The sequence below is a fragment of the Brugia malayi genome, assembly GCF_000002995.4.
Source record: "Brugia malayi strain FR3 genome assembly, contig: Bm_v4_ChrX_scaffold_001, whole genome shotgun sequence".
NCBI lineage: Eukaryota > Metazoa > Nematoda > Chromadorea > Rhabditida > Onchocercidae > Brugia > Brugia malayi.
In genome coordinates this window covers 6,804,621-6,831,118 of record NW_025062479.1, presented here as the reverse complement: position 1 = coordinate 6,831,118, position 26,498 = coordinate 6,804,621, and the positions used below count along the sequence as shown (strand labels likewise).

General features: G+C 32.1%; 4 protein-coding genes and 1 pseudogene across 7 annotated transcripts; 2 read left to right on the top strand and 3 right to left on the bottom strand.

The window, feature by feature from the left end:
* Positions 1-41: 41 nt before the first annotated feature.
* Bm6903 (Uncharacterized protein) lies at positions 42-9,506 on the bottom strand (the record flags this gene model as incomplete). 2 transcript variants are annotated; one of them, XM_043073911.1, is made up of 20 exons in its annotated part: positions 42-50; positions 496-683; positions 811-922; positions 1,006-1,127; positions 1,403-1,484; positions 1,628-1,728; positions 1,826-1,928; positions 2,208-2,333; positions 2,506-2,621; positions 3,004-3,102; positions 3,417-3,597; positions 3,780-3,900; positions 4,295-4,451; positions 6,713-6,799; positions 6,909-7,015; positions 7,207-7,346; positions 7,503-7,739; positions 8,036-8,112; positions 8,375-8,489; positions 9,396-9,506. In XM_043073911.1, 20 exons carry the CDS (start codon positions 9,504-9,506, stop codon positions 42-44), a joined length of 2,391 nt encoding a protein of 796 aa, XP_042929845.1. The 2 variants fall into 2 exon arrangements, with proteins under 2 accessions (XP_042929845.1, XP_042929846.1); XM_043073912.1 differs by lacking the exons at positions 6,713-6,799; positions 6,909-7,015; positions 7,207-7,346; ... (2 more) ...; positions 8,375-8,489; positions 9,396-9,506 and having other exon boundaries at positions 4,295-4,362.
* A 3,115-nt stretch (positions 9,507-12,621) lies between these two features.
* Bm9636 (Uncharacterized protein) lies at positions 12,622-15,620 on the bottom strand (the record flags this gene model as incomplete). The annotated part of the gene is made up of 8 exons (XM_001899074.1): positions 12,622-12,781; positions 12,879-12,991; positions 13,278-13,418; positions 13,914-14,031; positions 14,397-14,512; positions 14,657-14,843; positions 15,091-15,189; positions 15,517-15,620. The coding sequence occupies 8 exons, from the start codon at positions 15,618-15,620 to the stop codon at positions 12,622-12,624; spliced, it is 1,038 nt and encodes a 345-aa protein (XP_001899109.1).
* Positions 15,621-16,022: 402 nt separating this feature from the next.
* Bm3955 (Uncharacterized protein) lies at positions 16,023-18,585 on the top strand (the record flags this gene model as incomplete). Of its 2 annotated transcripts, XM_001899075.2 has the most annotated exons (8): positions 16,023-16,213; positions 16,319-16,391; positions 16,632-16,843; positions 17,128-17,375; positions 17,455-17,565; positions 17,703-17,859; positions 18,162-18,310; positions 18,398-18,585. In XM_001899075.2, 8 exons carry the CDS (start codon positions 16,023-16,025, stop codon positions 18,583-18,585), a joined length of 1,329 nt encoding a protein of 442 aa, XP_001899110.2. The 2 variants fall into 2 exon arrangements, with proteins under 2 accessions (XP_001899110.2, XP_042929844.1); XM_043073910.1 differs by lacking the exon at positions 17,455-17,565.
* Positions 18,586-21,321: 2,736 nt separating this feature from the next.
* Bm14396 lies at positions 21,322-23,386 on the top strand (annotated as a pseudogene). The gene is made up of 4 exons: positions 21,322-21,900; positions 22,207-22,322; positions 22,509-22,580; positions 22,744-23,386. Coding segments are annotated over exons 1-4 (1,410 nt in total).
* Positions 23,387-24,183: 797 nt separating this feature from the next.
* Bma-slc-25A18.1 (Uncharacterized protein) lies at positions 24,184-26,049 on the bottom strand (the record flags this gene model as incomplete). The annotated part of the gene is made up of 7 exons (XM_001899076.1): positions 24,184-24,331; positions 24,414-24,489; positions 24,759-24,864; positions 24,979-25,139; positions 25,248-25,537; positions 25,719-25,853; positions 26,009-26,049. The coding sequence occupies 7 exons, from the start codon at positions 26,047-26,049 to the stop codon at positions 24,184-24,186; spliced, it is 957 nt and encodes a 318-aa protein (XP_001899111.1).
* Between the last annotated feature and the right edge of the window lie 449 nt (positions 26,050-26,498).

The following is a 26,498-nucleotide window of genomic DNA, read 5'->3' as shown; positions in this document are numbered from 1 at the left end:
ATACGATGTGCTTACTTAACAACGCGCTTCCTCTTCATTTTTTACTTTTCCTGCAAAATGTTTTTCATACTACATCTACTTAAACATTTCAATTAGTTTATTCACTTAATATAAAGTTCAGTACTAAAACTTCGAAGTAAAACTTCAATTGTACTTTTTGACGAATATTCCTTCTTTTACTATAAAGCATTTCCCAACTACCATGTATATTAAATCGAGAATTTTTAGAAATTTGAACAAAACAGTATATTGCATGTCCGTTCTTTAAATTTAATTCACAAAAAAGATAATTTAAAAATTATTTTCAAAAATCGGTTCCTATAGCTATAGGCAACAGCTGTAAAATCACTGACTGAAAGTGCTATAAAATGGTTCGTATGACAAACAGAAGTAAGGAAGCATTGATAAACGAAACGCCTGCAATATCCACAGAAGTAATTGTAAAGAATAAAAATAATGGAAAATATGCATTTGCGTAAAAATGATTAAACTAACCGTTTGTATAGCATTTTTTGAAGGCATCCGATTTTTTTCTGCTTTTCTAGCCTCTTTTTTCTGAATTTTTTCCCACTTTGCAGTCATTTTTGAGGCGTGATCAGCAACCACATGAATTTCTTCCTTTTCAACAAATTTCCCTCTATCGGGGGTTTCTTCACGAATAGCGGCTGCTTCTTCTTTTTCACCTTTAATCCAATTCCACAGTACAGTTTCTGTATGAGAAAAGTTATAGCCAAAAGCTTTTTTTTAGAAGTGCAAAACTGAATTGCTTATAAGTAGACAGCCGGGAAAAAAGCATAGAAATCAAGTTACGCCTCAATCGTTCAAATTCTTCTTCAAGTTGTCTGCGCTTTTCCTCTGCTGTTCCATTTTCAAATTCTGTTCCAGCTTTTTCGAACTGTTCTTTTAGATTACGCGCAGCTATCTAAAAAGCCTTTAATTAAGAAATAAAGATTCAATCACAATTTTTCAAAGTGTACAGAAAGATTTCATTTTTCACTCGAATACCTTAATTTCATCCAAATCACTCGGTCTTTCATATTTCAACTTTGTTTCCTCTTCTTTACCGATATTTATGAACTTTTGCATAAGATTTTTAACATCATAAGTATCTTCATCTTTTTCATTTTCTGCAACTGATTCCCTTTAGAAAATAAACAATAATTAAAGTAACCATAAAACAATACAAGTTTTCAATTTTCAGGAAAAAGCAATTTTCAAAAAAAAAAAAAAAAGAACATTTATCAAAACAAATCAAGCGCTGCATAAAAGAGCGTTTTAATGGATGGAAAGATATACATTTGAAAATCATTTTAACATAATGTTTGCAAGTAAATTGAATTTTTCTGTAATTTGAAAGGAAGAAAACAATTATTTGCAACTTTTTTCTTTATTACTAACAGACCTTCGTCTTCGACCACTTTCTTGTTTACTGGTTCTGGGATTGTGCTTTCCTTTTTATTCCATTTGCTTACCTGCTTCCTTTGCTAGAAACACTTATAAATATAAAAAGAGCTTCAAAATATTTTAAGCTTAATTGGAGTCTCTTGATTTAAGCGCTCGGGAATACTTTTAATAATTAAAATGAAATATTTGAATTATTAACGTAATGCTGAATCATTAATCGCACCTGATTTCCTGGAGCAAATGTTTGAACACCTTCAGCATCGATTTGTTGAAATTTTTGCCTAGCTTTACCAGCCATTTTAATTTCTACATCCAATTGTCTGCCTGAAATTTCCAACCTCATTTTCATATTGTAAAACAGTATTGCATAAAAATAACAAATAGTGGTCATTTGTAGCGTCAATAATTACAGAGGACAAACCTTCGTGTTCATTTTTGGAGGAATAATCACCTTTTTCAAAACGATTTCTAATTGTTTCAACCTGAATCTCCGCTCCAGCTTCAATTCCAACGTTATCAGACACCTATGTAATTTAAGAAGAATAATTACGGTAAAAAGGAAAAATAAACAAAGCTGGGTTAATAAATGAATTGGAACTTTTTCGTGATAAGATGACAGTAGAGATAATTCTCAGAAAAATGAATAATCGGTTTCTGGTGAAATTCACCATAAATAATTAATAAGATTTCAAATGAGGCGATATTTTTCCATCTTCACTCCTTAATTCCTCATTTTTTTATTGTCCTTGAAAAAGTCTTTTTTAATTAAATTTGTAAGTAAAAAGAATAGCTAATTGATGTACTTCATTGACGGCTTCTCTCTCGACAGCTGCTCGTCTAACAAGCTTGTACCTTAAAAATTCCTCTTCAATTTGTTTCTTTTTCAATTCTGCCCTTTCTTCTAGTGTCATTTCTAAACTGTCTTCTCCCTGAAATGTTTGCATTCTTCCCTTTATTTTAATACAATTTTTCATTTAGTTATACTTAACCGTTCAATTCCTCTTTATCAAGTATAAGTTTTATTTGAAATTTTACTTGAAGAGTGTGGGCCAGATTTCATTTATCAGCCTTAGTGATTTAAATAATGTTAGTGATGCTTACTTTTTCAAATGCTGATTTAATACCACTGAGGTCTCCGATGTGTGTATTAATCTCAACCTTCTGAATTTGCGTGTTTCCTTCACCTCTTTCAAAACGTTCTTTGAAATGTTGAAGTTCTAAAAACAAATTCTATCACTTTAGTAAATTACTTCAGATATTTTTCTTTTGGAAGTAAAGAATTTTCTTCAGTAATTTGTGATCACTAGTTTATTTCAATGGTAAACAAAATAACGTTATGGTTGGAAATAATATGAAAGACTTTGCTTTATTTCTCAAAAGTTACTCTAGAAAAAATGAATTGAGTTTCAGGGTTTCGTGTCATGTAAAGGGAATAATGCTTCAAGTGAAATATGCAGCTTACGTGCAGTCAGTTATTAAGATCTAGAAGGTAATTTCAGTTTTTTAGTGTGAAGCATAGAAGTGTTTGTCGGAGCACCCTATGAATACCAAATTTTCTTCAAGAAAATTAAGAAATCAAGAAAGAGAAAAAGTATGAACTTTTGAACTCAAGATCTTCAAGTTTAACAGTAGTTTTCTCAATCGGTCCAGATTGAAATGCTGAACCCTCCAAAAATGATTTCCGAGCATCGGCCACTCCTGAATCAAGACTTCAATCATTACAAATTCGGCAATGATTGGAAAAAAATGTAAAGTTGAATTCAAATGCTGACACTTTTAGTTGAGTTGATTTACGCGGACAGGACAACATGACATGAAAATCACGACCTTATAATTTCTGTACATAAATCACACAACTGGTCTGACTGTTTTATTCAAGCAGTTTGAAATGAAATACGATAATCTCTAAAAATTATCTTTATTTTATAAACCAACATACTTTGCAGATACAATAACATCTATTTATCATCCTCACGTTCTGTATGCTAAGAACACCTGTTTGAAAAACGAACCTGAAGTATTGAGTTCACTACTGTCCCATTGTTTAGCAACTTTTTGTTCGGCCTCTGTCATCTCCTGGAAGCGCTCTTTGACTCCAGGACAATTCTGCAGTTCCTTTAGGTCGTTCTTGATTTCTTTGACATCGACTGTTTGCATGCTGCCTTTTTTCCACTTATTCTTTATATCACCTACCTGAACTCTTGTAAAAAAAATTCAGATTGAAAAATTACTTTTTAGTCAGAGAACCGAAAAGTTAATAATTCATTTCATACTTCTAAAACTTCACAATTTTTCATAAACTTTAAAACTTCTTAAGAAATGAAATGCAACTTTTTAGGCCTAAAATTTAATAAGCAATATTTAGAATATCGAACTCGTTCAAAGTTAAGTTTCTCTATGCGACGTTTCTTGTCTTCACGGACGATATTTGGATCTCTCCCGTCTTCGTCATCTTCCTCCTTTTCATCTTCGTCATTAGCAGCACGCATTACAAATCTACAGAAAGGAGATTAATATATTTCTTATACGATCCGCATTCTTAGATTATAAAGCACAATAATTTTAACCCAGGAAATTTTCGTTTTACTAATAATGTATGTTATAACCAAGTATTCCACTCCTTTCCCATAAATCTCTCCCGCCTTTATGGTTTCAAAAAAAGAAAGAAAAAAACCGTTAAACTGAGTTTTAGATTTGAGAGAACATTAAAAGACCTTCTCAGTTGCTAAATGCAAGCAGCGTTCAAATTAGCTTTATTCTTGAATTTCCTTCCTGTACTTCTACTTTGTTCTGACCAAACAATTTTAGTTTATTAATAATTTCTCAAAATGACTAATTTTTGAATACTACTTCTAATTTAATGGTATTGCTTTGCAACTAAAGTGCATACTTTTCTAAATTAGCTTTCACTTTCCCCGAAATAATCTCCTCAACGATATTCTTCTTCTCTATATGCATAGTTTCTGTTTCCTTCGCAGAATTTTCCCAGTCTCCTTTCCTTGCCTTTAATGATCCAATAGTAGACAAATCGTCTAATTTTGCACCGCCTGAAAATACACTGATAAAAAAAATTCTAAAAGCGTTTAAAATAATTTTAAAATCATAGGATATTGAAGCTCTACAGCTTTTATTTCTATGATGATCCAATAGTTAAATGCAGTTTGAAAAATTAAATAGCAACAGTAATAGTGAAATAGTAGTATGCAGTAGTTTTCATCTCAGAAGCAGAAAACAGAAACTTGGTACTTACAAAAAGAAAAAAAAAATCTATTCGTCAGCATTTGATTCAAAAAGTTCTTTATTGTTAACATTCTGAAGCTGCAGATACAACTAACAAATTTTGCTTAATTTTCTTTTTAACATCACCTGACATCTATTGAAAAGTTTGTATGAAATGAATATATCATTTTAACATCATTTAATATCACATACTTGGGGAAGGCGTTGACGAGATAGTGTTTGTAAAGCAACTCTATTTTTATATCATTTGGGTCGTCATGCTAATATCAGGATGCTATTTGTTACTTAAGAGGGAAAAGATAAAAAAAGCAAATAAGGCATTTCTCCCTTTTTTTAAGCTTCACGTAGGCAACGAGGAGGGAGAAATATGTTCATAAGCTGTGAAATTTGTATTGTAAAAGAAATCCTTATTAGCGATTCTTATAAATAAACATCTATATTTTATACTCTTAAGCATTTCTGAAAAAAAAAAAAGTATCCAGAGATTTCTATAACAAATAGAGATTCGGCAAAAGTGAACAGATACTCAAGGCTTTTCTTACGGCGACTTTTTGTAGCCTTTCATAAAATCACATAGCATTTTTTATAACTATAACGCTCAAGATAATCGAAACTTATGGAAGAAATGAAATAATCTGGATTTGGCAAGGCGGTGCTGGAAAATCAAGTTTTCAAGCACTATATAAATTAATTAACTGAGGAATCGTAAAACATTAGCTTAGCAAGGAAGGAATAACTAACAAGACAAAACCTTTAAAACTTGTAAGAAAATAAGTTGTGCAAGACTGAGTCAATTTATGCAAAGTTTGAAATGAAACTATCTTTTTCTTTGCAGTTGGAAAAAAATATTTTGTACTAAGAGCTGTTGAGAGCTGAATTTTCTGATGGATTTAAAAGTTCAAAATTCAGAAAAATGTAGAGTGAACTTTCGAAGAGGCTTGTAATGAATAGTTAATCCAGTTGACATGATCATAAAAGCAGTATGGATTGATTGTTTGGAGAAAAATTGTTTGGAGATTTTTCAAGAAAATAAATCGTTATTCATGGAATTTTGGTCTGTTAGCATATTTATAGACTTTTGTTACAAGATGCGAAATAAACAAAACAGATTTTCATTTAGTCACTATTTATACTCTTCATCTAGAATTTGAAATATTATCCAGAAAAGAATAGCCAAATTTTAGCCAATATTTTCAAGGCTAGTATATATTATTTTGAAAGATGCATTGAAAAGCGGTTATAAAAGATAGTGAAGAAGTACTGATTAGAGAAATGAGGAAATTTCACCTGTAATTCATATATAAACTCCGGTAAGATTGTCCATTTCACAGAAAGATTAAATATAGTCATAGTACCGAAGAAGTTCAATGGTCACAGTGTCACCACCCACATCAGAGATGATTTTGTCCCCCTTCGCCCATTTCTCTTTCACCTTCTTATATTACAAGTTTGTTATGAATATTTCATATGAAGTAATTTACTGTAATAATAAAATAGAAGAACTCGCTCTTTCCTTCTCTAGTATCTATCAATATATATATATATATATATATATATATATGTAAATGGAGGTTCTGCCTTTGATATCCTATCAATATATCAACCATTTTATTGCATACCCTCTTATCACTATAGACAAATAAGTCCTTTCACGATTCTTGCCGTTATCTTCATGACAAATTCCATGTCTTTCGTTACATGGAATGGAGCAGTTAAGACAAAGAAATGTAGAAAAATTGCCCAAATTTTTAATGAAAACGAATTAGAGGAGTGTGCAAAGGTAAAGGAAAAAATTCAAGAGCGGAAGGAAGAATTTGCATTACTGAACAATTGACTCAAAACCTTCTTCCTTCTGTCTAAAGTAGAAAGTAAGCACCATAAATTTTTGAAGTTAATAATTACAATCCTTGGAAGTCTCCCTCGAAAATAGTAGTTATAAGTGTATTCAAAAACAAGAAGATGAGAGAAATCGGAATGAAAAAAAAAAAAGTGTGCATAAAATTTCTGGAAACCAGTTTATATTTTGAAGTAAAAATTCGTCACTCACAGGAAATCAACTAAAACTTACATTTAATAACATCATCACCAAGTTGTTTTGGTTTTGATGATATTGCATATTCCTCATCTTCTTCTTCATCTTCCATCTTTTCATCCACTAAAATTTATTTCTTACTGAGATGACAATATAAAATTGACGAGATGAACAAAAACAGTTACGAAAAGTTAAAAAGATCAGAAAAATTTTTGTTTTTCCAAGGATTAACCTTCTGTTGTAGTGGAATCCATTGCTTTCGCAATTTCAGGATGAAGTATTTCAAGGTAATGAATTTTACACATCAATTGATCTTCATGTATGTTGTAATTTGTTGACCTGAAGAGTTCTGAGTGGAAAAGTAGATTGATACTTCATGCCGGTTTCACTCAAAAAGAAGTGAGACAGTCTGGGTAATGGTAACTATAGCGTAAAATGTACTCTTGTGGTTTGAATGGTTTTTTAAGAATCTTAAGTAAGCATCTTATAAACTCTTGTAAATGTTGTGGGAACAGCAAGAATCTGCTCACGTCAATTTTTTGCCGCATTTGACACATTTAAAGCATGGTATATGATAATTTCGTTTTTTAGCAAAAATCCTTTCAACAGGATAAACTATTTTCGAACACACTGCACATTCTTTCGGAAGGTCATCTGTTGTAGGGTCCACCTAAAAAAATAAACCATTTTTATGTCTTAACGAAGGTTTATTGAAAACATAGTATCAATGGAGATCAGCGTGTGAAATATTTACTAATTGTAAAATAATGTTTACTGTACGATTTAAGGTTGCTGAAAAAGTCAAGATTAATTAAATGTAGGAGACCTGCGCAAATGTCCTCATCACTCGCCTTTTGTCTGCTTCTGAACGTTCAATAACAATTTGCTCGCGTTCGCTTTTATTACCTTCCTGAGGATTTTCGAAGGTGTCCTTTATGTTTTCTAAATTTTCCTTTCCAACACCTGTCAGCTCTTTCTCCATGGTCTTCAGACGTTCTTCGAGATCCTCCTTCATTACTTCGGGAAGATTCTCAAATTTGTTTCTGAACTTCAAATACTTTTCCTGAAACGAGTGCAAAGAAAAGAAAATAAATGAAATGACGAAAAATCAAAGCTATAGTGCCAGACCACCAGGGCTGTTCAGATATTTTGCTGTATGTCTCTCTGGCGATAATGGATCTTCAGACCAAATACGATTGTGTATGGGTCTGTGGATAATCAGTTCATATTACTATTGAGTTAAATTTACATGGTGAAGCTAAAGAGATTTAGAAGATGGTAACACTTTTGAAAAGTATTCTGTGAAAAAGAAAGGTTTGGCCTTTTTTTAACAGTTAGGATTGAAGAGTAAAAGCATACCTTTGTGACAGCGGCAAGTTGTTCACGTTCTTCATCTACCGGTTTCGCTTCATTCTCTAACTCATTTTTAGTTTTACCTAAACGTTGGCGTTATTAATAAGAACTACACAGTTGCAAGGAACAGTCAAATAAATTCTTTAACATATATTTTAAAAAATGAAAAAAAAAAAAAGATAAAAGCCATTTAATATGGAAGGTTTTTTCAGGAAAAATCTCATATGAATATGTCACGAATTTCCATTTATTCTTAATGCTTTGTGCAAACATAAATATTTTATAATCCTCAGTTTTTTCACTTGGATTTATCTTCCTAAAATGAATTTAAGGCTGAACGCATACCCTCAATAAAGTCTTTTTTTATTTTTTCTAGTTCGAATTTCTTTTTCAGCTGATTTAATTCCTCGAGACGTTTTTCATCCTTCAGCGCCTCTTTTGTTTCCCTTAAAGCGGCTTTCTGAAAGATTATTAATGAAGTGAAGATATATTATAATTTTTAGTAATTCTTATAGATTTATCATTTGCCTCAGCCTGGGACTGTTTTTGCAGCATAAGGTTTAGACTTTAATTGTATTTTAACTCCACTAACTAAACATACTTTTTTTTTTTTTTTTTTTACTTACGAAGACTGTACAAACCGTATCTGTTATTTTTTACAACTATAAATATTAATTAGATTGAGCAGCAGAACACGGTGGTTTATAAAATACTCATTCAGCAGACGTTACTTCCAAATTACTAAACCTGTTAGTATTTGTAAAGTATTCGGTCATCCAATATAAAACTAATAGTGGGACAAAATGTAAAATTCACTAAACTTTTTTAGGAGAAATCAACAATGACAGTCGTAAAATTATTTTTTACAGGCCATTTGACGGTGGCTTTTTTGTATTTCCGTATAATCCAAATAATTAATTTAAGCAGCAAAGATACAGTTGTGTTAAAAATGTCGTGCACAGATTATAGGTTGAATAAGTATTTAGAGTGATCCAGCTTTTCATGATTTTGCATATATATTTTTGTATATATTAACCTAATATTTAAAACAATGGAAAATAAATATTTTTAGCTGTGATGACAAATTGAATTTGATAGGATAAATGAGCTAAAACTGTTAACAGGTTCAGTTCTTTCAGTCCTTAGGAGATGAAAGAATGGTATATCCAAACATATAGTGTTTATAATCAAATATTAATTTAAAGCATTCTTTCAGTAACGTACTATAAATCAAAGGAAAAAAAATGAAATAAGTGGAAAAAATAAAAAATGAAGTTTTTGAGTAACTGAAGGACTGAAGTTAAATCAACAGAATGTTGCCGTTTACGTAAGTACTGATTCATTTTTTAAGTTAAAAAAAACATACAAGTGAAGAAATATCAGCAACAGATCGCCCTTCAATGCTGATTTTTGGCGGTGGACCCTTCAATGATTCAGTATCAGTATCCGAGCTTACAGCATATGGATCCTCCTCCATGTCTGTCCTAAATTTTTTCTAGCATTAAAAAATTACGATCATTACAATCCTTAATTCTCACTAAATATTTCGAAGTAACCTGGATTTAATGAATACGCTATTGGCGCATAAATTCAATTTAGAAAAGAAAACTGGAATTGAGCTGACACACACACACACAAACAACAAACCATTTGCTTAACAAATGCATTGTTTAAAAAAAATGAACGAAATTGTTATTACGACAAATTGGTCATTTTTTCTTTCAGCAAAAAATAAAATGCTTAGGAAATGTTTTCTGTGATTATAATATTTTTGACTGCAAATATTGCAGATGCATATTAATTAGTCTAGATAAAAGCAAGATCTCTTTCGAATATTAGGCTAATGGAATTAGCAAATGTAAAAAAAATTATATTAAAATTTTAACATTCTGCAAAAATCAGTTGGCTTTGAAATTGAAAGTAAAGCAGATGAGGAAATAAGATGAAGCATGTTATACTGAAATAAAACAGGAAAATGAAGAAAAAAGCCACTGTGCCAAAGATAAAAAGTATATAGCGTTGAAGGTAAGAGTTACCGTGCGCAAATTTGAGACTGTTGAGAAATAGCTAGGAAAAGGAACCAGATCGTGGTGTTACATCAAGTGTAGGAAAAATCCATCTAGTAACATCTTTACACACTTATGATAGACGGATGATGGATTTTGCACTGTTCTCGAGTCTCACTAGTGTGAGCTCGAGCGTTAGTGGTTGCCGAGGATCTATACACAGCTTCTCCATTCCTCTAATCACTCCTCACTTCACTAACATTATTATCTCTACTTAGAATAGCACGTTCTCGAAATTAAATATCCAAAATGCATTGATTATAGGAACAGGACATGCAGATCAATATCCTCTCATATTTTTTCCTAATCTAAGTCTAACTGTCATTTAGATTAGTGCTGAACAAAGTAAGCAAAAAAGCCTCAAACGAAATTATCTGATTTTTAGTTATCTATAACAACGACTGACACTGAACGTGTTCTCTTACTGATATCAAATATCTTCTAGAGATATCCATCATTTTGATAGTGATGTTGTGTAAATCCACCCACCGTTCGAAGAGTTCACAACAGAAACCGCCAATAAAACACTAATTTCTGCTCAGACAGTGGACATGAAACAAGGATTGCAATCGTAAAACTATGTTTTTTTTTTTTTTTTTTACTGTTCAGAATCGTACCAAAATTGTACAGCGAGGAAAATGAAATCAGTTTTTATTCTCTCTTTCTAAATGAAGATTGAAGTTTTATCATTTCTGAAGTTCATGAATTCATATTTCCAGAGTTAGATAACGACTAAAATTGCAAGCAGACAAATTAGTCACCAAAAACAAAAAAAAAAAAAAAAAAAATCACACCAAACAGCCTGTTAGATATTTGAAGAAGTACTTTTTCTAACAAATTCCTTTTGCTCTTATAAATTTATTCTTGACTTGTCGAAAAAATTTTTGTCGACCGCTTCTGACTGATGCAACTCCTCGAATGCACTGGAGGAAAAACTCAGATACTTCAGGGTTAACTAAGTAATCTAAGAATATTTTAATGAACAATTATCACTACGAAGTAACACTGATTCAAAGACCCTTATATATGAATCGATGGCATTATGTGGTAAGTTCCCTTCGTCTAAAATCTTAAGTGTTTTTTATAAACTTAAGAGTTAAATTGTCCAGACTTAGAAATAATTGATTACTAAGTTGAACAACTTGTTTATTTAAAAAAAAAGTAGATTTTAATATCAAAAAGAAACTGAATTTTTGGAGGGAAGGTGATTAAAATATCGCTCATCAAAATCAAAGACATGAAAGCCACAAGTACCACAAATTCGAAGCAATTCCATCTTTAATTTAGTAAAGCAGGGAACACTCTCGAGCAAAGTGTGCTTTGAAACCTGCCCAGGGCAACTGCGCCTTTCTAAACCGATCGACGATTAACAGCTGATGATATCCACAAACCACTTCAGTCTCCCATTTTTTAGACACTTCATTCATTTCCCGATCTGTCCCATTAATTTCATGCCACTTTATCACATCAGTTACTGAGTTAATAATTATTTCTGTGAAGATCGGCAATATGTCATTATGAGATAACTCAAAATCTATCACATGACAGGCCACAGTACCAACGATCATCAATCGATTACTTCAAATCCCACGGTGATGTGATTATTTATCCCTTGCTTTAACTTCGGCAGGAATTCTTTAAAAATTATTTCACGAAATACGACGCCACTAAACGAACCTGCAACAAATCTCTATTCTTTCAAAGTGGATAGTTCATTAACACTCCGACAGTTTGTTTTTTTTTTTCTTTGGAAAACCTGGGCATCTTATTAAGCGGCAAGGAAATGTGTGCTTTCAATGTCAAGTAAATGGTATACTTTTCAGTTCAATTTAATAACAAGGTTGACTGGAATCGATGGTTTTTATCAAAGAAAACATATATACATAGGTAAAAAAAAAAACAAATCAGAGGACCAAATCAGCATATTAACAATACTGAGATGAAACACGAAACTTAAAAATTGGGAAACACCATTCTAAATGTGAACAGTACACGATTCAGAGTTCTGGATTAATAAAGCTTGATCAAAATAGTGCACAAACTAGAAATCATTTGTTGTATTAGTTCAAAACAAGCTATATGCGAAATTCATAAAATGTATTCAAAATTAGAAAACGACTGAGAACTAGAAGAATTTAAAAGCTAATGGTAGCTTAAAAAATCTTAACCATTAATTCACCATTCACCAGAAATTAGATATGTGCTACAACAATCAGACGTTCGTAGTGTCCTTATCAATTACTTTTAAGAATATTTTAAAAAATTTCCTTAAAATCGTGCTTAAGACTCTCAAAGTTTACATCAAAGAACAAATACATTCTCATGCATAGATAGACAGATAGATTAAATTAGGCCAGATAAACAAACAAATAGAGACAGAAAGAGAGACGGATATTTAAATAGATAACTTCCAAATTCAAAACTTGAAAAATGTTAATAAAACTTATAATGCGGGATCACAACGTAAACTAGTGATAATTCATACTGCATTTTCTTCATTCTCATGGCTCCAAAACAATCAGCAAATCATCGCAAATCAACAACAGTTGCTGTTAGCGAATTTTCAAAACGTATGTCATGACAATAAAAAAACAGAGCTGAAGAATTTTCATGTGGATGAAAACCTACTTTACGGCATTCGTTAATTTCCTTCATGCCACGTTCTGACAAACGAAAAATACCCACCCTGAAATAGTTTTATAGATTGTTGCCTAATAAAATCATTTAGCTTTTCAGTTAACCGGTCAAACCCGGTCCAACTTTAGAGACGACATAAACCTCACTCATTGAATTTAGGAGCAACGACGATCGCAACGGCTTCTGACAACATCAGCTGATAGGAACAGTGCGTATGAAGATCAACACTAGAAAGGAACGCTGTCTGCGATGGATGAGTCTGCAATAAAGCATGATGATGTAAATCGAACTAACAGTGTACGAAATGAACGAAAAATTTGATTATAAAATTTGCTTTTGAAGATTCAATATGTTATTTTAAGATATCAGTGTTTTTGGACCGATCAAACCTGATACGAAATTCCTAAAAATAAGTCAATGCATATACTGAAATGAAAAATGAAAAGAACGGTTAGAATTGTGTCCAGATAACAAGAACTAACCATTTAAAAACACGTTAACTAAAACGGCAAGAAAAGAGTCTACTGATAATTTCAAAAAAATACATGTATCCATCCCAGAGTGATCAGATTATTGGCATCTTGATATGCAAATACTTCCTCTTCGTTGTGTGTATCACAGCTATCAGCAGCGCCAGTTTGCTTTGGTATCACGGCATGTGTTATACGACACACTCCACCAGTGATCTTAGAAAATGTCTATCAAAATAACATTGTATAATAATGCAACAAAAATAGATTCCAAGAAGAGAGCAAGAAATTAACTGATTAAAAAAATTCATTTTTTAGAGCGACTGAACCGAATATTTCTACACCTTCAGTGTACAGTTTCTTCTTACCGAAATAAGCCATTTGCAATGCGTCTTTGATAATTTTAAATACAATTCAGGCACACCAGAAAGCCGTTTTTTTTTAGCAAGCCTAAGCCAAGAAATAGTAAGCTCGCCAGTCGTAAGATCATGTCATCAAAAGGATAGTAACAAATCTACAATAGTGTACAAAATGAAAACAGTGCCACAAACAATTTCAGATTTACAAAGGAATCACCATGATAGGTTCATGAAATTCTCTCAAAGCAGACTTGAAGTAGACTACGAGTAATTCAAAAAATATCCTATTATTTGATAACGTACTACAAAAAAAAAAAGCAACAGCACGGTATGAAACTAATTCAGAACTAACCAGTGAGCCACACAAAATTGCACATGTTTCTACATTACGGTTCGTGTTAACTTGAGCTAGCTGAACAAAATTTTCCACAAGGTCGGCCGCAACGACAACCTCCTTATGGGCAAGATTCCTGAATAAGTTATTGGATACAAAATTATATGAAATTTTGAACCGCATAGAATCAGTAGTTAACTCGATTAGATCATAAACAATTAACAAAAATATCGATCGAATGGTTTCGATCCAAACATATAATTTGTAGCACTTTAATTCAAAAAACCTCTAACACTCCTAAAAGTCATAAAATTATTGTGAAATGGAACTTCTAAATTTATTCTCTTTGATTGAATTAGATCCTAACTTCACTTAAAACTATACTAAACATAAATGAGTAAAATATTAATGCTTTTATTCGCAAAACCAAATAAATACAGTTATCTAATTTTCAATAGAAATTTCAATCGGAAGCTGCATTAACTAAAAAGAATGCTCAACCTGCTATCGAACATGACTGCTGCAGAACCTGATTTCTTGTGATCAACTATTTCAAGAAATCGATTACGTGCTACAACATCACGAACCGACATATTTTTTCCAATCACAGCTACATTCTAAATCCATTATGTAACTGATATGAAAATACAATTCCTCATACAAAAGAAAATGGAACTTATTCTCCACAGATTTAACCATATAAAAACACAAATTATTCCAACTGGAGATGAGAGCAACCATTGAACATATTTAAAACATACATCAGCGGTAGTCTTCTTTGCACTCTGTCTTGCTAGAACTGCTTCTTCTTCATATTTCTTTTTCAGCTGTTCCTTTAACGATTCCGCCTTCACAAACGCATCCCCAAGCACTGCTTCAGCTTTGGCTTTCTCAGCCGACGAAAAGCCATTATACTGTTTGTGATTTGGTAAACTTTCGACCGCTAAGCTGCAGTAACATGGAATAACATGAAATTTAAAAAATTATGTTTATTTCAAAATGGAAAGCAAAAAAAAAAAAGGTGTGGAAACGATGAGAAACTGAGTAAAAATCAAGATATTTAGAAGAAAACGAGGAAAAGCCAATCTTCCCTAATTACATCACGCAGACTAAATCAAAAAGCTAGATGGCAGAGACCTACTACCTCCTCTTCATAGGAACTGACCAGAAGTAAACCTTTTGGAACAGAACAAACCTCACAAAACGCATATAATAAATAAATGCTCTTTCGTAATCTTTATCTTCTATACAAAAGCCAGCAACACGATACATTTCATTCAGACTTCGGTAATAACTGAAAAAAAAACTGCACAAATATGACATCGAGTATGTTGATGCATCCAACACAAATTGTAGAGTTAAGTTTATTGATGGGAAAACACAATACAATATACAACGTCTTTTAAATTGTATTTAAAATACTCTTCTATACAGACAAAGATTGCAAAACATCACAAAGAAATTTAAAGAATCCTACAATCAGAAATTGATGCTTATTAAATATGATAGAATTTCAGGAGAAATCCTTGTTAATTCGAATCTCGAGTTAGAGAACAAAACCTCGATAATATCTAACATAATTCTAGACTACTCTCAAAATAACGAAACTCAAAAATCAAACCGATTAATAGGGACTGATGGGCTCACTTCTTGAGTTGCCGCCATATTCAGGATAATTCGCATTCGAAGCCTCGGGTCGCATATCACATCTACACTTCGTTCCATTTCTAAACAACTGCATCAAAACCTCACAAATCAAAGTCCCCCAACTCACAAACCTTTAATATTCCCTCAAACTATGAAACCAACAAAACACTCCGCACCCACACACATCCTAGTGTTTTCTATTTCATGACTTGTAGCATATTTGCAGAATGCGACATGCGTGTGACCAGTGCGTTTCAGATGTGTTGCTGAGATTTAAGTGCTAAAAGTTGTTAAGCGGTGTGGAGTAAATTGCTTGCAGTGGAAGTTCTTAAAATAAGGAAGAGTTAATCTTGTGAACTGTACGAGTTGCACACTAAAAAAAACACACTGCATGTGTTTATAATTTCACGACTTTACTCTATTTTATAGCAATTTTAATTATACTTTTAGATGTGCGTAACGAATTAGAATATAGCAGAGATGAGGAAGATATTATTAATACTTCTCGCTGTGTTTTTGCTATCCCAGACGATCTTTTTTGTACTGAAATGTTTTCTAACAGATGTACCTTATACAGTCGTGACCCGACTGAGTATTATTGTTTTCCAACAGTTTGTTATGATTTTCGGATCAATTTTTATTTGGTGGAATTTATCTGCAGCTACTGATGAGTTTGTTCATTCATGCCTTGCTTTTGTATTTTCAGGAATTTAAAGATTTGATGTCTCTAATAAATTTTATATTGTATATTTTAATTTCGATCTCTTTTTTTAAAGTGTTTTAAGTGATTTGCCGCTGCAACCATCATACAGATGTTGGCGGACAATCTGTGTTCAAAAGGTTGTAAAGGTGAGATTCTTTTTTATTTTGCTAATAAGTGTTACAAGTATCAGAAGATTATTCAAGAATGTTCTTTGTTTCAAGGATAGACGTTCTTATCACTGAGTGGATTAATGGAAGTGATTTGACACAAGGGCTGTTTAATTATGACTTCATTGTAAACTTGGCTGATTTGTCTTAGTGACTCCTTCCGTTTACCATATTTGCTGCACTTTAATGATTATTAAACTTTGTAAAAGGTAACTTTAGGCTGCTATAATTCTTTTCTTATTTCTTGTGCATATCTCTTCAACATTTTATTATCTTTGGATTGGTGAAGAACCAAATATATTTGCAATGATTTCTTTAACGTCAGTCGCGGTCTATATCTACCTTATATTCTTTTTACTGACTTTTGTATTGGTACAGTCGGTATTCCGTCTTATATTCCATATGAATTCAAAACACTTCCGATTTCTAAGGTTTCTTTTTCATTTGTCGAGTCATCATTTCTGTTGGATTATTTTCTACTTTTACGTTCATATTAAGTTATTAAACCTCTGCACCTCGTAGTTCGTAGGTTTAGTTGTAAATTCACTTTCAGTTATGGTCAGACAGTTACTAAAAATAAATTATTTATAATATAGTTGGATTAACCGTATAGTATTTTCTTCTTCACCCTTTCTTTGAAAACTGAAATTTCATTCGTATGGTCTTGCAATAAATTTATCTTACTGCAAGTAAGTCACGACTGTGTAAATTTCAGGTTGCTGGTCGCAAATGAACTTTCAAATCGCATTTTCGCCGTTTTATTGGCAGTTGTTTTCGTTCTAGCAGGCCTTTGGGTTACTTTATTACCACCCGCGGTGCGTCGTATTACAATCAAAATCGATAACTTGCCAGAAGTGCAAAAAGGCTTTACCGTTGCTCTTTTATCTGATCTCCATATTGGACCAACTGTTGGATGTTCAAAAATTCAGAAGATGGTGAATACTATAAATCTTTTCAAGCCAGGTATGTTGATCTTTTTTTTTTTCTTTTTTTCGAGACCTCAGGTATGCAAAATTATTGCAGTCTTAATATTTTTTTTTAGACGTGATAGCTATATCTGGCGACCTTGCCGATGGTCTTGTCCCAAATTTAGAAAAAGCTGCTTACCCTCTAATGAATCTAACTTCAAAATATGGCATATATTTTGCTACGGGTAAAGAATATATACTCTTAATAGTTTTCTACTATGTGTTTTAAAAGTCTTTTTCAACAGCGCACCAGCAAGGAAGGACTGTTTAATTATACTGTTGTATTATTGTTTGAAGGCACGGGAGTTAGTGCCAGTTATAGGCAACCATGAATATCTTCATGGAAATGTTGATGAATGGTTCGTATTTTTAAAGAAAATCAAAATCATACCTCTTCATAACAAAAATAAGAAGATTTTGGTTGGAAACTCTAGAATTTGCATTGCTGGAAGCGATGATTTGTTTGCAGAACAGTCGAGGTTATTGGTGTTCTCAAATATTTTTTTTTTTTAATTTTAAGTTTATCTCTTGTTGTCGGATGTTTCTTTTATTGTTTATTTTCATTACCACTTTTTATAAAGAAATATTAGTGGTGATTTATATTCAGTAATTTAATTATGGTTCATAAAACGGCTGATATCTTCCGTATGTACAATGCATAATGTATATTGTGACTAGGATATGAGTGGCGAGAGCGAAGTATTTATGATCAATTATGTTTTGTTACATTTAATATTACGGTCTATCGTATTTAAAAAGATTGTCTGCTCACTTTTTGCAGATTTTCTGGGCATGTAATGGATTACAAAAAAGCGTTACGAGGATGCAACAAAAATGACACAACTATTATGCTTATTCACCAACCTAATGCTGTTCGCATAATACTGAATGATGTTGAAACTGCTAAGAACATTGATCTTATTCTGTCAGGTTAATAATAAACGGCGTTTTTTAGTAGGTGATGGAATGATTGTGCAGATCAGTTTTGAAATGTGATGTATTTTACTACACTTTTAGGTCATACACATGGTGGACAAATGTATGTATTCGTACCACTGGTGTATTTTTGGAATGCTTATTTTCGCGGTCTTTATTATAATAAAGCTACAGGAACATATGTTTATGTTTCAGCAGGTGTCAATTATTTTGGTCCACCAGTCAAAATTTTTGATGGGAATGAAATAATTATCATCAAGTTAGTATAGCTGTAGGCTCTTTGCATTAATTGATTTCTTTCTGTTTGACAGCTATGATGCTGAATTATTTCAAATAATGGCGAAATCCATTTTTGTTATGGTCCTGTTGTTCTTCTTTATTAACTCTTTTTGCTCTTTTAATGAAAGGGTCTTTTAATGCAATAAATGAAAGGCTTTGTTATTGGTGCAATTCAGTTATTAATGAGATTTATGTTAATCTCTTTTGCAACTACTTTAGTTTAATATGTATTCTGTTTAATTAAAAAGTCAGCCACAAGGCTTGCTTCTATAAAATTGTATATTTTCCTCAACATGCTATCCTTTACAAATGTTCTTATTATTTGGATTTTTATCAAAATTTAAATGGAAATAAATTGTTAATGACTATTTGCTCTCTGTAGAATTTGGTGGATGTATGATTATACTTTATTATTAAATTTGTAAATGTGGCGTTACCAAAGCTGCTTATCGTAGTTAATTGTGCTGAGCGTTCTCTGTTTCATATTAGTTCCTCAAATGTGGCGAAAAGAATTCATATATAATAAGATTTTGGAGTGAAAAATCAGGTTAGTATAACTGTCTCGTTCCCGATTTTTTTTCCTTTTTATATATATGAGTAGCATTTTCAGTCCATTCGAAGTTGTATTGCTTTGAAGGGAATATTATATAGGAATAGTAGAATAAACAGTGCTATGTTAAGGAATTTTTTTTTCACGTTTGACTTACAACGAAGTCGAACAATTACTGGAACATGTTTTGTTTGGCAAGAAAGGACATTAGTGACATTTACCACTCTGAAGTTTATAATAGTTGTTCAGGAATGTTGTGATGTTTTGTTTGTAAATATCACTATGAAAATGAAAAAGATGCTTCGAAAAACAGCTTATCTGCTCTAAGATTCCTGTGCTGGCTATTTGGTTTTGAAATGGCTTCTTCATCAGACTCAGTATTTGCTTGAGAAATAGAAACTTTCATCCCGAGTGTAACAAGCAGTGTGCTTGTTCTTGGGCCATCCGTCATCAGGAGACCGACTTTGTTTACACAATTTATGAAATTATGACCAGTATTTACGAAGCAAAAGTGCTGGGGAGTGTTGTATGCATTTCTTAAAGCTTCGAAATAAAATGAATTTTTTATCAACCAATATCACTTAGTGCTGTTAGCACCAAATCAATGCTGTCCTTTTTATTATAACGTCTGAGTGGTTCGCAGTTGTGCGTTTGTATAAGGTACCCTTATCGGTTTCAAAAAAGAATCTTTATTTATGATGAGATATGATACTATGTACGCCATAGAAATCAGAAATATTTGAAACTTATCAGATAGCTTCAAAAATCAGAAATACTTGAAACTAATCAAATGACTTCATTCATTGATATTATGTTCCAACGTTCTTCCAGTTTGCTTAAAGTATTCCTTATTAATACTGATTGTTTTGTCTTTTGCTGTGTGTTGTATATAAAAGAATTAAATTTTGCTTAAAAAATGTTGATAATTTATAAAGATTGGATTAATTTGCTGATTAATTTGCAAAAGCTGATAAAATAAGGCAAAAAATACCTCAAAAGTTTGAGTGAGACAGTAACACAGTCTTTTTTGCATATTATAGGGTTACCGAAGTTTATAAAGATATAGCAGCAGTTGTTACTAAAAAGCAATTGTGGAGAGCACATTTCACTAATATAAACTAATAGTTAACTAGAAGTAATTCTATACCTCCTTATAAAATTGAAATTCAGTGATTTTTATCTCCTTTGGAAACAGAATTTTTTTCAGAAGCTTTAAAAACAAGCTTGATGCCATATGTGTTAAAGTTCCTGTGACAAAGAGCGAATGAAAAGTCTTGGAAAGATAGTATTTTCCAACAGAAATTTTAACTCCTAGATCAGATATAACTTTAAAAGTGAATTTAGTATGTTGTGCAATCTATCCAATAGTAGTGATAATCGTATTAAAAATTCGATATTTCTACTAATCTACGATATCATACAGCATTTTTATATCATTATGGATATGAGTGTATTGAAGATTTAAACATTATGGTTGATGGCATATTCAGCGCTTTGCTTGTATATAGAAATGGAACTGCATTATCTAGATGGAAAAAAAAATTAATATCATTCAAGTATGATGATTTAAACATTTCAATTGAATTCGGAATGATTATGTCCTTGAAAGTTGAACTAACTCCATCTGCATCTTCAGACTTATTTTTAACGAATAGCTTAATTTTTAGGTTTTATCAAAAACTGTCGCTATTCAGCAAAGAAGTCGTTCGAAAGTGTGTCTCATAAAACAATTAAAGAACAGCAATTTTTTCATTATTTTTGTTATCAGTGGGTAGATTAGGGTTTGTTCTCTAGCCATTTTTGTAATAGTTACGCTTTTTTCTTTTTTTTTAATTTTATAATAGTTAACTTTTTTTATGAGTGGTTTTAGGTTGTTACTGGAAAGAAATTTTGAGAAACAAGGAAAAAAGATATGAAATGGGCATTTCAAAGCCAACAACAGGGTGATTTGGATTTCATTTCTCAGCTATACTGTTCAATGGGATTAAAAATTTGTATTATTTATTTGAAATTACGTTATAACCTCATGCAGTATCATTTTCCAATACTGTGGAAATACAAGAATGTAATTCATCACCCTTTCCTAGGTCTGTTCCCTAGCCATTTTTTAATTCTTTCCTCTCATGTACGGTAGACAGTTCCAACACTCTTTTTCCTAATCCAATTGCTTTGATCTATGAACCTCGAGCTAAACGAGAAAATTTCTTGCTTTTTCTTAAGAAAGCAAGAAATTTTCTCGTTTAGCTCGAGGTTCAAATTTCTTGAGAAAATTATTCTTGCTATTTGAGTATTGGCAAAGTTACTGTTCCTTAAATTGAATTTCCTTAGAATTTATTTTTTGGTGATTCCCAAACCGACAATGCTAACTCTAAATATTAATTGGTGTTTGAATTCTTATAACAGTTTTCCACTATTTAACAAATTAGTATTCAAGATGCTTTTTTGTTGTGATAAGAAGTACAATTTGGACAACGTTTCAATCTTGTATTTCAGAATAATTTTGAACAAGAATGCAAGATGATTTGGCATATTTGAATGAATATGTCTCTGCTTCACACCCAAATATGGACTGGAAATTGAATAACATCAATTCATTTACTCTGCACTGCGTCTAACATTTTAGAGTTTTCACTGACCAAAGGAAATACCACCTTTCAAGCTGCATTATTTTGATATAATGGGATGAGCAGACGCAATCCGCTTAATATTTGCGCAAACTGGGATTCCTTTGGTTGGCCCTACAAATACAAATCAAGTAAGTAGATGATTTTTTAAAAACAATTCATATTACTAGGTATCCAGCAACCTTCTAACACTCTTTGCTAAGAGTTATGTATGTATTAGCTGAAAAGGTGTTGATTTAATTTAGAGATGTCATTTGAAGTAGTTCTGGAAGTAGATGGTAAAATGTTGTTTCAGTCTACTGCTCCTCGCTCTTTATCTCACTAAAAACTTTGGTTGATCCTGCGTTATTTGTGAAACTAAGATATGTGTGGTATTCGAAATTTTATGTGTTTTTCATTTTAATGTGATTCCAAAACATTAATAAAAGTTAAAACAGAAATTCGGTTGGAGAAAATGAATGAGTATTTGTCCAGGTGGAAGAACTGTTTGGTGTAGCCAGATCTCATGACATATGCATTGCCTTGGTTTAAATGTGAAGATGCTGCTAAAAAGGTTGCCTTCGATTTCAGTATAATCATTTGTTGTAAACTGATTGAAAATAAAGTACTAACAAACTTATAAGTATGTTTTTTGCAGTTGATAAAAATAGCACAGTAGTGCCTATAGATCCTAGTAAAATCCCTAGCAGTTTCTTTTTTCCATTTTTTTAGTGATTCATTTACACAGAATAATTTTCAGAGGAACCTAATGGCTGCATTTGAAACACAGCTTCGACATTCAGATGGCTGGAAGGCATCCTAGTCAGAAAAGGTACCGTTTATTTTGTTGGCGAAAATTTTGTGATGCATTATCTCAGTCCACAAAAAGTTCTATATTTGCTGGGTTCCTTAAAGAATTACTGATGAATACGAATCGATGGAACTGAACAAATTTCACAAATAACCGCAAAAGAACACTTACTCGATTTTTACAGCTAGCGGTTGCGGATTTGAACATGTTATGCATGGTTGGACTCTTCAGTTCGCTATTTCCAAATTCAACCGCTCAGCTAACACATTTGAATAGTTTCAAGGTTCGAATGATAAAATTGCCAGAAAATCAAGGAATGGATTGAAAGCAGATCTAAGACTGATTTCTAAAAGGGTTTATCATTCCGTGTTCTTTACAAATACATTTGTAATAATCTTGCAACTAAAAATTGCTGTTGAAAACAAAGGACAATCGTTCTCACAATGTTTACTTGATTTGAATCTTTACTTTTATTTAAAGAAGCAAAGGTCAGCAATACTTAATTGCAACTGTTGTGTTTATGGCACTATTAACAACACTGGATGGTTCTCCAGTTTTTATTCCTCCTGACTGCATTTCTGGTTTTCTTCATCTGCACATGTACTCCATAACATATACTCTTTTATATCCGATGAGTCATACACCAGTCTTTTGAAAACGCATAAAAGAAAAGATTTATGAATAGTTTGTGCATCCGTTTCCATCGGATGCACAAACTAGAAAATGAAGAATATTCTCCATAATTCTCAGTTCTCTTTTACGTAAGACTCAGTTCCAGATTTTATCAAAAAGTTACATTTAAATCGGAACAGGAAATTGTAGCCTAACCAATTTGCATTATTTCATAAATAGATTACTTGTATTATTTAGGACTAACTTTCCAAGCCTCGGCACTTCGACTCCCATCTTATACATTGTAGTAGAATGTGAAAAAAATCCCATAACTGTCTATACACGCATCCAAAATTTGTGTTACGTATAATCTCGTGGAAATATCATTAAATATTTACTCAACCCTACCCTTCAAAAGAGTATCTTCAGATTATATATATTTTACAACTGACCTTTCCATATTATATCCAAATATGTTTGTTTTTCAAGGAAAATTTATTCATAAAAACAAAAACAAGACTTTGAATCTAGGATTAAAGGATTTAACATGATGTTGCCGAAGCTTATACCAGCCATCTCCAGATAAGAGCGGTAAATAAATTCAGCAAAATATGAATATTGAGGTAACTGTTCAGCATAATGAAACAGGGTACATAATGCTTATTCAAAATCATCAGCTAGTTTACTGGATGAAGCAATGACACTTCAACTGAAGTTAAAAGATATTGCATATATAGATAAATAATGATGCAGACCCACTAGAACTTATTAAAATTTTTATATTGCTCCACAGAATTATAAGATATTTCAATAGAGAAACTATCAACAGTAGCTGGAACTTATGAAGAAATAGCAAAATTAATCGATCAATCCATATATGCAAGAATTACAAAGACATCAGCTTTTTCGATGTATTACACTTGATCAGGAACATTAAAAATAACATAAGAGTGCAAGAAAAAAACAAACATAATAAATCAACTGGATGCATTTTAAATAAAAAAAAAGTGTGTTAAAGAGTCTTTGGAATACCAAGGAAAAATTCTGCAATTCCTGTATAATACACCATTTGGGCAATACCAAAAAGAGGAGCCATTACCAACATCCGACACACCGCACCCTTAAATAACGCACGTGGACCTTCATGTCGTAATATTTTCCTAGAAAAGCATTTTGTTAAAAAAAAATTAGGCAAGAAAACACCCAACAAATTTGAGCATATTACTAGTAGCAGGTACATACATGAAAGCATCACAAATATTCTGATATTCTGCTTCACCCTCACCACGACTGATCAGTTGCATGCGTGTTTTGATTACTGAAATTTCAAACAGCATAACAGCTTTGAAAAAGGATTGTAGATAACTGCGTAAGCAGATGGGCATACAGAAACATCACTGAGCGATGAACTTGATAATATCTTGCAGTGTTGAACAACACTATGCCCCATTTTCCAGAAATAAATTTATGAAAGGTTCAAAATACAGAGAAAACAGAAAGAATTGAATAAACTAGCCACAACTTAGCATTCGGAAATTACATCTCAGCAAAAGAACTGTAATAATTTTACAGATCTGTCAAACCCACCATCTAATGGCGTTACAGAAAACGAGCTGAAAGCAGCTGCTGTCAAACCAGCAGAAAATGAAGAGTAAAATACAGTGACTCCACTTCCATCACTAGAACGAGGGCCCTAAAAAGTAATATTCACAGAAACAGAAAAAGTACAAATTAAAATAAAATAAAACTACTAGAATGTTGGTGATAAATGCAATAGAGGTTATTAAAAATGAGAGATCATACCAACCAAACTGTTCAAATATGCAAATGACGGAAAGTATAGCACGGAGAATGAGACATCACGAACCATTGTTGGAGCAATACCCTTATAAAGGCCAAAAATACCTCGTTTTCTTAACAAATCCATTGTCAAACCAATTGCAGATAATTTTTTTGGTTCCGTTTGACCTTAAACAATCTTTTTCCTACTCTGAAAAAGCCAAAACAAACCGCACAAAAACAAAGAGTGAAAGCCTGGCAAATGAAAACTTCCTGGAGTGACCAAACAAAATAGACCTGTCGTTCTTCCTGCATCTTGCATTTGAATTTTAAGAAGTTCCATTGGCGTTGTAACGATGATCTGACAAAATCCTGCTCCTCCACCAGCTATCATCCCTCTTACTAGAGGCAACTGTTCTTGATATGGTACAGCAAGGTGAAATCGGAAAAAATCATTTGCAACTAGCTTTATAGCCTTTTCAGGAGTTATAAGTAACAAATTCACTCCAACTCCAGAATAAATTCCTCGTATTTTTGCGAAAACAGTTCTTCCTCCATGATGCCACGTTTGTTTTGCACAGTCAATTCTCCAAAAAAAAAATTGTGCTTCAAAACGAGAATATCAAAAGTAAAAGATCAAACTCAAAACACAATAAATTACTTTAAGTATTAATTTTAATCAAATGTGCTCCACAATACTTCAGCAATGAAAATATTATTCAATAATGAAAGTGTTAAAAATGACAAAAGGACGAAAAACTGACTTACATCCCCTTATATTGAATTCTTCCGTTGCCAGTAACTCTTTGATTTTGCAGACGGGTTTTCACAAGATCAATTGGAAAAACGCATGCTATGCCTATTATACCAGCGATTCCACCGTTTATGACTTTGGGCAAGTACCTAAGGAGTTAATTTTCTTAAATAAAATTTTGTTTACAATTTGTACAGCATTAAACATCGAAATGGATAGTAAACTGATTTCCCAGACGATACACTGAAGTTGATAAAACCCAAGTTAGTCCAACCTAAAAATAGAAAAACGACAAAAAACATACGCAAAACTTTGCGAAGAGTTCGATATTTGTGCTTTATCCATACTCTAAGACAAGGAGGAAAATGAAGTAACTGAAATGATAAAGATGTGGTTACTGCAAGAAGCACCTCTAAGAATCATTTTTTGCTTATTTGTCTGATTCTAGATCTTTGTTTGCGAACAAAACTTCCTTCAGTCTTCCAAATGATTTCTAAAATTAGTTTTCAAAATCCAATTTTTATAAGAATATTGGAAGACTATAACAGACAAAATATCCAGTGAAGGTTAAACTAGATTTCCTTATATTTATCCTTTTTAAAGATACACTACATAGTTCAGGGTGTATGTGTAATAGAAAGAGATGTAACCATCCTATCAATAGTACTGTTCCATGAAAACCATAAAAATCGACAGATACAATTGGTTAAACTAATTAAATGATCATATTTTGATTGCATCGATCAGAGTGAAACTCTCATTAAGAAGCAAATGTTGTAGTAATAGCTTTTTTA